The sequence below is a fragment of the Microtus ochrogaster genome, linkage group LG4, assembly GCF_000317375.1.
Source record: "Microtus ochrogaster isolate Prairie Vole_2 linkage group LG4, MicOch1.0, whole genome shotgun sequence".
NCBI lineage: Eukaryota > Metazoa > Chordata > Mammalia > Rodentia > Cricetidae > Microtus > Microtus ochrogaster.
This window is the reverse complement of record NC_022030.1, coordinates 35,403,344-35,413,706: the sequence shown is the minus strand read 5'-3', so window position 1 is coordinate 35,413,706 and position 10,363 is coordinate 35,403,344. Positions and strand designations below refer to the sequence as shown.

Genomic DNA, 10,363 nt, shown 5'->3' with positions numbered 1-10,363 from the left:
GTAGTACTCTAATGTGGGTGAGTTCTGCCTTTCTCCAAACCTGAAGCGGCCAAGGTCCTTTTTAAACCCATTCTGCTCTCCCCTGGGGTACCAACACCTAGACTGTCCCCTGTTTGTGACCACAGTCATGAGCAAGAGGCTGTGAATGAGCTCGCGTGCATTGCCCTTTCTGCTCATTGACCCCCTTTGTCTCTATGTCACACAGCCCTGCCACAGGAAGACCCTGCCGGTCTTCAGGGAGTGGGGCAGTGCTGCTGGCACTGTAAGAGGGAGTCCACCAAGGGGAACTTCGGGGTAGTGGGAGCTTCCCACTCATGCCTTTGCAGTCCCTGCTTGGTTCTGGTTCAGATGGGAGAGTGGAAGTCAGCCCTCTTACACCCTTGGAGGGTTTAATGGGTTTTGTTTGTGTGTTTTGCTTTGTCTTGGTTTTTTTTATCCTTTACCTGCATCCCAGAAGGTGCCAGGCTACCTGCTGGGACCACTTGGGGTGCCTGACCCTGTGTGCTCTGTTCTGCCTCCACTGTTGGAAGCAACAGTTGAGAGGCCCCCCAAACCCTGCTCAAGAAGCCCTCTGCAGTGAACACACTCCTCCTCCTCCTCCTCCTCCTGCCCAACCTAGACCAGCAGCCCTGGCAGAGCCCTGAGAGCTGGAAGAGGCCATGCTCCTCTGAGTCTGGGCTCCCCACCGGTTCTTAGCAGTGGGTTGTGCTTGGATGTCGCCTGAATTCCCCTTCAGGGTGATCACCATCCCAAATCTGGAAGGGTCATGGCTGTGGGGCAGGAGCCTCGGAGGATAGGACAGGGCCCTGATCTGGAGCCCATCCTTGTGATAAGGTCCTTTCCTGGATATGAACCCACACGGAGGGCTGGAGCCCTGCCCCTGACCTCATCCCCCGCCCCATCTACAACAACTGCTGTCCCCCCACAATGTTTGAGTCAAGTTCAAGAATGGGGGAGGATGTCTACCCCACCCCCACCCCCAGAACTCCCCATTCAACTCTGTCTCTAGGCAAGGGCAAAAGTGCAGTGTGGGGTTCCTAGGCCACGGAGGATGGGGAGGCCAGTTTACAAGGAAGATCTGAGCAGTTTGCATTCCCAGGGGACCAGGGATGGTGGGCAGTGTTGGGGCTATTATCGGGGGTGTAGGCAGCTGGTGCTCAGTTTCCCTCCCTTCCAGACCTGAACCTCAGCCTTCACCCCTGGAGCCCTGAAATCCAGGATGGCCTGAATTTCATCTCCATCACTTCACAGACAGTGGCGTGATACATCCGTGGTCGCCTTTCATTTGATGGCACAGTGGGGACCCCTCCTCAGTTCTCTTAGAAGGGAGTTATGCTCTGACTCAGAGAGTGAGGTAAAGAGACCAGTCCCCTTGATGGGACTCCCTCCACACAACCACAGTAGAATAGGAGACAATGGCGTTTGTTCCCACTGTCTCAAACAAACCCACTCGGGGCTAGATCTTGATGCACAGGCGACCTACAGGGGCACTGGCCTCCCTGGGGTCTTTGGCATAGGTTGAGTTGGGGAACACACAGAAAGCAATAGGAAAGAGCAAACGTGAACCAGCTCATCTGAATCTGATGTCTTTTAGGAAAGTGACCATGGAAGTCCCTTTTGCCAAACCTTGGCGTCCTTCCCACAGTCCGAGGATCCCCCCCCAAGAGGCTATCCAGGTCCCGCTAGAACCTTCCCCCGAACCAGGCAGGATAGGAAAGATCCTGGCCCTGGAAATGGTTACCCACCGAGGCTTGGGGGGACGCTGGTGGCAACATGGACAAAGTCTATGGGGCACACGCTGGAAACGCCCCTAGCCCCACTCCCCACCACGGGCCAGACTTGGGATGGGGAAGGAGGCGGTCCAGGGTAAGATCCCACGAGATTCAAGCCCGGGTCAGCACAGACCTCCTTGCACGATGTTGCAGAGCCCCGCGCCCCTCCCCCGAGCCGTTTGTGTGGAGGCGGGGCGGCCCCCGCTTGCAATCCTCCCGCGCGCTAGGGACCAGAGGCGGGAGGGAAGGGCGGGCTGCCAGGGACGCGCCCCTCCCGTTCCCTCTCCGCACCCCTCCTGCTCTGGCTGGGCGTCGACCCATCGCAGGCACCCGGCCACAGCTGGAACCTATTACGCCCCCAGCGCCTCTCGGGACGTCCCGGCTAATAAGTGACCCTCTGTAAACGTTAGGAATGAGTCAAGTTTGTGCTGCACCGCTGCTTTCCCGTTAGCGGGTGGCGCCGTTGATGCTCCGGGGAGAGAAGGGAGGGGAGGCAGGGTCCTTCCTGCCTGGAGGGAACCTCTAAATAAAGCCAGCATCACGTCTTTAATCTGGGGGCCTGGGGTACTGTTTGCTAGCCCCACTAGGCCTTAGGTTTCTCCTGTGCAAAACAGGACAGCCATGGCTGGGTGCTTCCAACTCGTAGAAAAGCAGGCGAGGCCTTGGTGGTCTTGGGAAGATGTAGCAAGAGGAGCTCTGTTCCTCACCAGTGGAGCTGCTGCACCCAAGGAAATTTGTTTACCACCCACTCAGAGCAAGACTGGGAGGTCCTCTGGAGGAAAACAAAGTGGAGGCACCTTCCAAGACCACCTAGGGGAGTAAGTGCAAAACCTTGAGAAAGTAAGCCTTTGCCCAGCCTGAGGGGCAGACTAGCCAGGCCCTGAACTCACTCATCTGCAGCATTTGACCTTTGCAGGATCCTTGGGGGACCAGGACAGGCCCTGTCTAGGGCCCTGGAGAATCTGGATATTGGGGTGACTCCAATCTGACTAACCTAAGAGAGGAGTCAACTGGGCAGTAGCAAAGGCCTTTAATCCCAGCACTTAGGAGGCAGAGGCAGGCGGATCTCTGCAGTCAAGGCCAACTTGGCCTACGGAGGGAATTCCAGGATAGCTAGGGCTACACAAAGAAACCCTGTCTCAGAAAGGGGGGGGGGCAGTCATTATATTTAGGAGGACTAAGTGAAAGTCCTGGTTTATCTCCACAGAGATGTTCAGGATTCAGAGTAGAAAGGGGAGGTATGGGTAAGAAAGGTGGGTCGCTTGGAGAAGCAGGATCTCCCCACCAGCGCAGGCCTGAGAGGCAGAACCAGCAGGGCTCCAGATAGAAAAGGTTATCTGTGGGGGCTGATAAATGGAAGTCAGGAGACTGCTGAGTGTCACCTGAAGGAGCTCTAGGTGGGAAAGGGATCTGGGGAGTCCCACTGTGGCCCTTAGCCAGCTGGAGGCCTCACAGCAGAGGTGAGGCCCAATGAACAGGCTATGGGGTTACAGGAGTGCGGCCATCATCCCAGAGGGGGCAGACCTCACTCTGCCTCACAGCTACAAGAAAATGTTGCTGAGAATCTGAGAGCCCAAAGACCATGTCTAGGTAGGAATCATGGGTAGACATGAAGCTGCTCCCCATGGTATTGATGACCTTGAGTTTTAGGGCCTAAATTTCCAGAGGCCCACAGCACTAAGTCTGGGGACCAAAATGCTTATGGCTCCAAGCCTTCAGTCAGAAGTTTATTGCTTTGCGTGCTTGAGACCAAGGTCCATTGCTCTGGGCTCAGACTACCTGCTGGTGTCCTCCGTTCTAGGTACCCCAACTTGCCTCTAGAACCCTCAGCAGCTCTCCCAAATTCTTCTGGGGCTTGCAGTCTACCACGTCTAGGCTCCACCCTCGAGCTCTTCACTGAGTTCTAGCTTTCTCCTTAGCTTTTTTTTTTTAAGATTTACTTATTCATTATATATACAATATTCTGCCTGCATGTATCCCTGTTGGACAGAAGAGGGCACCAGATCTCATTACAGATGGTTATGAGCCACCATGTGGTTGCTGGGAATTGAACTCAGGACCTCTGGAAGAACAGCCAGTGCTCTTAACCACTGAGCCATCTCTCCAGCGCCTCTTGTTAGCTTTCTTAACTTCTGGGTTTCTGCCCTCAGTTGCTGTCTTGAACACTTCAGCTGCCATGCCCGGCGTTAGAGTGGCTCATAGTTCCAGGTGTCAGGCTTCTTGCCTCCTCGTACCCTCCAATGCAGCCACTTCCACTTCTGCTAAGACTTAGAAGCTTGAGGCCTTGTCTCTAATTCATTCAGCCAGCCCAGCCCGTGTTGCTCATGCTAAAGACCACAATGTGGACAAAGAAACCATTCCGGAACAAGCTTTTTATTGGCTCTGATGTTGCAACACCAGAGGGTTGGATACAGGAGACTGCTCGAACTCGAGAAGAGTGACTGGCAAGCTGCTTAGATAGCTGGGAAAGAGCACCACACGCTTGCGGTCAGTCAACCCCAAGCCTCATGTTTTCTACTGAGTGACTAGAGAAAGTGCCGGCTCTTTAGTCTGAGTCGGCCCAGGACTTAGCCCAATCTGCTTAGCGCTAGAAAAAGGCTTAGAGGTGAGCTGCGCGGACCAAAGCTAGGAATCCTCTCAAACGGCCATTTTCTTGATCACCTCATTTCTGCCAAAGCACGGCCTGCGGCTGGCACAATGCCAGCCCACAAGTGGGGAGACTTAAGGCATGTGGCTCGGGTGACCAGCTACGCCCCACTTTGCTGTCCCCAGGGGTCTTTGCTACAGGAAGTGACAGTGTGGTGTCACTTACTGACCCCAGTGAGCTTGCGCAAGGGGCCTGCAGGTCGCTCAGGGCCTGCACGAACCAGAGCTCTGGCTGTTTTTCAGAAGCTGGAAGACACCATCCTGAGCCCCATGGCCAGCAAGGGGGACCGGGCACTGACTGTCCGTGGAGAAAGCCAGCGGGCCTTACCCACCCCTGTGCCAGCCCGAATCCGAGAGATCGTGTCAAGCAGCCTGGTGGAAGAGCCACTCTCAGGTGAGGGTGCTGAAGCTGCTCAGGTACCCGTGGGACCTCAGAGCCGTACACTGGGGTCTGGCCCTAGGGAGCCACACCGGTAGGACTGTCTGTGGCCCTTGCTGCCCATGCCAGACTCTCCTAGCCCCATTTTTCCCAAATGGGAAACAATCTCGCCATTAGGTCCCCAGGAGTTATGCAGATAGCTACGAGGCTGTTATCATATGGGGGTGATCACTGTGTCGTGACACCGTTATGTCATTGTGTCTTGATTTTATCCATCTTCATTTTTTTTCCCGCCGGAGTGAAAATCCTAAAGGTTGACATTTCAGTTTAAGTTGAGCCCAGACATCCTGGACTTTGTCTTTGCCCTCCATCCAGCCCCACGCACACCTTACCATCACCCTGCAGGAACAGGCTCCGAGGAGTCCATCCCTGCATGGAGGCCAAATAGGAGTCGGGTTCCCTGACCCCCAGTTGAGCTCATGGCTCCCTTCTGCTGGGGTCTTGATGACCCCTTTGTGTCATAAGGGCCTGTCTAATCTTCTGATGGCCCCGGGCTACTGTTGGGAAAGAACAGAGAAACACCACTGCATATTTGGAAAAGCAATCTTTCTGGTGGCAGGGTCCTGCTACCCAAAAAAGCAGCATTTCCACTACTGCTCAGGACCCAGACACGATGGGGTGGTACCCAGTGTCCCCACACATGCTTTGATGGGTAGGGACTTGGCCTGGCCATGCATGAGTCTGAGAAGGTTAAAGATGTTTACCAAAGGCAATAAGGGTAGGAAGGGTGCTTAGTAACAGGAGAGGAAGTGAAGTTCCTCATGGAAGCCCTCTCCTGTTGGTACAGGCCCTAGAAGTAGGGTGTTTGAGGAGGGCCCTGGCCTGATCTTAATGCTGTGCTCACCACAGGGCTGCGGGAGCTCCCATCTACTACAACCCATACACAGGAGGAGAGCGAACTCCTGCAAGAGGAGCTGGCCCGGTTGGAGGACCTGTTGGCTCAGGCAGATGCTGAGCGGGAGGAACTGGTTAGCAGGTGTCACATGGTCAGCCAGAGGGTGAGTGTGCAGCTGGTACCTGCAGGCCAGTGCTCCCCGTTGAGCCCTTGTTAGGGACCACCTCTCAGGATGGGTGATTATAGTGGTGGGGCTGTCAGTTAGTCTCAGGACATGGGCAACAGATGGAGGCCAGACGTAAGCAGGTGAAGCCGATGTCCCCTTCAGAAGTATGTCTGCTCCAGGAGCTCTGTGGCGTGACCCAGTCAATGATGACCCACTGGTCCTAAGGCTTTGTCAATCATAATCACAGAGCCAGCTTCTGAACAGAAGAAAGAGCCAGGAAGGGCTGGCGTCAACCCCCAGGCAGAGTCTGTGGGCAAATACTCCTGCTCCAGCCCCTAGCCCTTTCTCATGCACTTACTTACCACCAGGCCTCGGAATGGGACAAGTGAGGGGTGACCTCTGAGGCTTCAACCAGAGGTTTGGGGGATGCCTGTGGGCTAGGGGATGCCTTTTCTATGAAGATAAAGAAACTCAAACAGAAAAGCGAAGGCGTTGTCCAGGCCGGAGCCCTTTGCACACGTTATCCTCTCCGACTCATGAGAGCTTCAGAAGCAGAACTGAAGGATAGGACATGGTAAGGGAGAAGAGTGGGGGCTCTGACTCCCTAGGAGCGACCACTAGGCCATCTATGGACCTAGCCTGAGCTCTGTGTGGCAGGCAGGATAAGGAAACTAAGGCCCAGCCCTGGCCAGTATTCCCCAACACAATGGTTCTTGTGCCCACCTTGGGTGAGGGGGTGCATAGCAGATATATTGCACATAATATATTTATATTATGATTCACAACAGTAACAAAATTACAGTCATTAAATATTAAGAAAATAGTTTATAGTTGGTGGGGTCACCACATCATAAGGAACTGTATTCAAAGGTCGTAGCATTAGGAAGGCCGAAAACCACCACACTAATGCCTTTCAACCATGCCCAGGCCCAGCCCCGCCCTGGATCTGCTCGTCCTATGGCATGTAACTGTGACAAACCAAAGGCTTGCCATGCTTGGTCATGCCTTGGCCATGCCTCCAAGTACAACCACATTAGCCCTAAGGTGCCGCTGGGTCCCAATTTTCCGATGCCCTTTCGGCCAAGCATGGGAAATGCTGTTTTCTTTAGCTCCATCCCTAGAATCCCTCTAAGAAAGACTGGCTCAGGAGCTCCATGAGGCTATTCTTCCTGTGAGCCTCTGCCCTGGTGCATTCTGGGAGTAGGGATCTTTCTAGCACAGGGCGGGGGATGTTGGGAAGGGACTTCAGGGAATAGAAACTGCAGATGTCCTTCCAACGAGGAGTACACGAATAAGCTATGAGTCAGAGCTCAGCTCAGCCAGCTAGATGGGGGTGCCAGGAGACCCTGCCCCAAGCTACTTCCCCAGCACGCGGGAGGAACTGGGCGAGGGGTGTCCAGCATGTCCTCCCCAGATGACAATACAATGCCTTATCGTTGGAGTCCTCTGATCCCAACTGTCACACTGCTGGTGGCTGAGAAACAGGTCTTTGGCCATCGGCCAGTCCTGTGTCCCATCACTGTGCCCTGCTGCTCTTTGTGTTTTCCTCCCAGAACTTCCTGGACCCCATGACTTCCTAGGCTCTGGGTTCAGATCCCCACTGTCGTAATGGCCAAGTGGTTTGAGCGGTAGGCCTTGGGTGTGCCTTCCCGACTCCTGCATTGTTCCCAGCCTACTTTCCTAACCCCTTGGGATAATGCTCTGTATTGGTAGCAAGGGGACTTGGCTTCGTGTGAGTTAGTTCCCACCTCCTAAGAATGGGGGTTGAGAGTGGAGGTACAGCTTGGGAAATAGGTCAAGTCAGAGGGCCCAGATTCATGCCCCATGCAGGCATGGCAGAGCCTGCTTTTCAGCTGTCCCTGCTCCCAGCCACCAGGGGTGAAGTGTCTCCAGGGACCTCTGGAGCCCTGCCCCCTACTGGTCCCACCACTTCCATAGTATTTCCAAGCATAATAGTACCCAAGCATCGTCCACTCAACCAGTATGCTTCCCTTCCCCCTCCTCTGTGAGCCACAGGCACTGGACAGAGAAACAGGGTATGAACAGGCCCCTGGGAGGCCCTGTCTCCTGCCTTTGCCTTTGAGCTTTATGTCAAAGATGCCCTACCTGGATGACTAAAGAGAGATGGACCAGGTGGGCTTACACTCCTTCCTAGCTGCAGGCCCGCCTGGATACCACTGAGGCCCGGCTTCGGAAGTCAGAGCTGGAGCATAGCATGGACTTGGAAGAGGCCCTTAGCCGGCTGGAGGCCTCACAGCAGAGGTGAGGCCCAATGGACAGGCTATCGGGGTTGCAGGAGTGTGGCCATCATCCCAGAGGGGGCAGACCTCACTCTGCCTCACAGCTACTGGCCAACCCATCAAAGCTATTCTGAGTTAACTTTGACTGTGAAAATTGGCACAGGGGAAGGACCCTTGGAAGGAGGGGCCATTGTCAAGCAGAGCTGGGTACTATGCTGCTCTCCTTTGCTTTCCACTGGAGACCATTCCCATACCCTCATATACAGCTTCTCCTCCCTCAGGGCCAGGGAGAGCGAGAGGGGAGAGAAAGGGCAGTCTGTAGAGTGGGCAGCAGATTCCCTGCCCTTACCTTCCCTGTGGCACAGGCCAGGGCACAGACAGTACAGAGCTGAGAGCCCTCTCATCACTGCTGGGTGAGTGAGAAGCCTCCTAGTCTCTGTAATAGTGATTATCTTTAGCCCTGAATACAGGGAGCAAAGACATCAGAGAGGCTTGAAGCCTTAATATCCCAAATTTGGGGCCAGGGTTCTTAAGGGAGGCCATCTACAAGTGACAGCTGGCATCAGAGATGGCCTTGCCATCCTCTGCCCACCCTCCTCAGTATATATTCCCAACCCCTAGACACGGGAGCATCCTTGTCGGGCCCAGAGCAACTGAGGGGGAATCTGCTCACTCCTCCCCACCCACTGCAGGAATAGGTTTGGGCTCATGGGCAAGCTCCCCAAGACACAGCCATTGCCAGAGGCTCCCTGACCCCATTCCCTGAGTGTGATGCCAGGACACTTTGGCCATCACTGTTGGTGGGTTACCACAGTCAACCATGACCCACTGGCATACACAATCCTGGGTGCCCTTCTCTAGCTCCCCTTACCACGCCAACCACAACTGCAGAACTCTTGGCTCCAAGCCTCTCTGATGTCAACAGGCCCTTTTGTTCAGACTTGGCCTGAATGCACCACACCCCAGTCCCAGAAACAGCCCTTAGAGCCCCACTTGAGCCGATCTCGCCATCACCAGCATCCTGTGGTTGGCTTATCCTCCAGGAATCTAGCGAAGGGAGAAAATGCTGAAGAGCATTTTGAAAACCCATTTTGAGGGGGAAGAAGAGCCCCAGGGGAGCCTGATGCCTGAAAAGCTGACAGTATGGCTAGCGTCTCCCATAGGTGCCCAGATCCTGCCAGCCTGCCCCTCCAAGGCTCCCTTTGAGCCTCCTGTACCTTATACATTTCTTACGGGGAAAGGAATGGCTGGGGGTAAGGGAGAACTTGGGAGAACAGGAATCTCGGGAAGGAAAGATGATGCTGAGCTGGCCCTGGGGAGAGTTCTTCTGATGCTGGCTTCACGTGGGGCTCCTTCCAGGTGGTCGGTGCCACTTGGGAGCACAGGCAGGCAGGGCACCGTTTAGGCCATTGGTTTAGACCCCCAGCTCCATGTGCCTCCTTAGGAAGTCACCACACATGAAGCTGTGGGTTTTGTCCATCTAGGAGCATGGGCCTCTCCCAAGTAAACACCCTCCTGCGGGGACAGCTGGAGCACATGCAGAAGGCCAATGACACACTGGCAAGGGAGCTGGCCAGAACAACACACAGCTTGCTCCGCCTGCAGGGCAAGCTGGAGCGGCGGGAGGTATGTCGCTGGTCCCCAGAGCCTGTCCCTGCTTCTGCCTGTCTGATTTGGTGCCTGCAGCCAACGGTGGTAGGTGGGCAGCAAGGAGCAGTTAGGGGGAGGCTGGCTTCATACAATCCCTCCTGGGAGGAGACCTCACCATCCATTCTGCTTGGTCACAGCAGTCTGTGTCATGAGGGACAGCTCGGTCCCCTCTCCTCTTGGGGAAAAAAGAATAAGACTGGAGGGTTCTTGGGTCCTTCCTGGCTCTGATGTAGGACATTGTTGGCCGCACAGAGAGGCTGCTTAAAGGACCTGTGTCACACAGCCGACCTTAAGCTCCTAGCCAGACACCACCAGAGACCCAGAGTCTTGCCCACTCGAAGTGGAGTCTCAGGGAATAAGGTTACAGGCCTTGGGAGGTATCTGGGTCTGGTCTACTGATCTGTCAGTGGACGTGGGACCTCCTAAGAAGGGTGTGGTCTTGGAGAGGTGACACTCTACTACTGAAGCTAAAGGAGTCCTTAGATAGCCCTGCTCCAGAGGGGTATGGATGCACGTCCAAGTGTACTGCACACACCAGTGGCAAGATTTCCCTTCTGAAGTCACTTGAAGAATAGACACTCTCATCTTTTTTTTTTTTTTTTTTTTTTTTTTTTT

The 10,363-nt window shown here is 54.7% G+C and overlaps 1 protein-coding gene across 2 annotated transcripts in view; it reads left to right on the top strand.

Annotated features, from left to right (window-relative positions):
* The window catches only part of Crocc2 (ciliary rootlet coiled-coil, rootletin family member 2), a 63,041-nt gene that overhangs the window by 6,791 nt on the left and 45,887 nt on the right, over nucleotides 1-10,363 (top strand). For both annotated transcript variants that reach the window (XM_013351593.2, XM_026786534.1), the window contains exons 2-5: nucleotides 4,662-4,812; nucleotides 5,707-5,855; nucleotides 8,014-8,120; nucleotides 9,583-9,724. In XM_013351593.2, coding sequence (XP_013207047.1) covers nucleotides 4,662-4,812; nucleotides 5,707-5,855; nucleotides 8,014-8,120; nucleotides 9,583-9,724 — 549 coding nt within the window. The remainder of the gene's footprint in view (nucleotides 1-4,661; nucleotides 4,813-5,706; nucleotides 5,856-8,013; nucleotides 8,121-9,582; nucleotides 9,725-10,363) is intronic.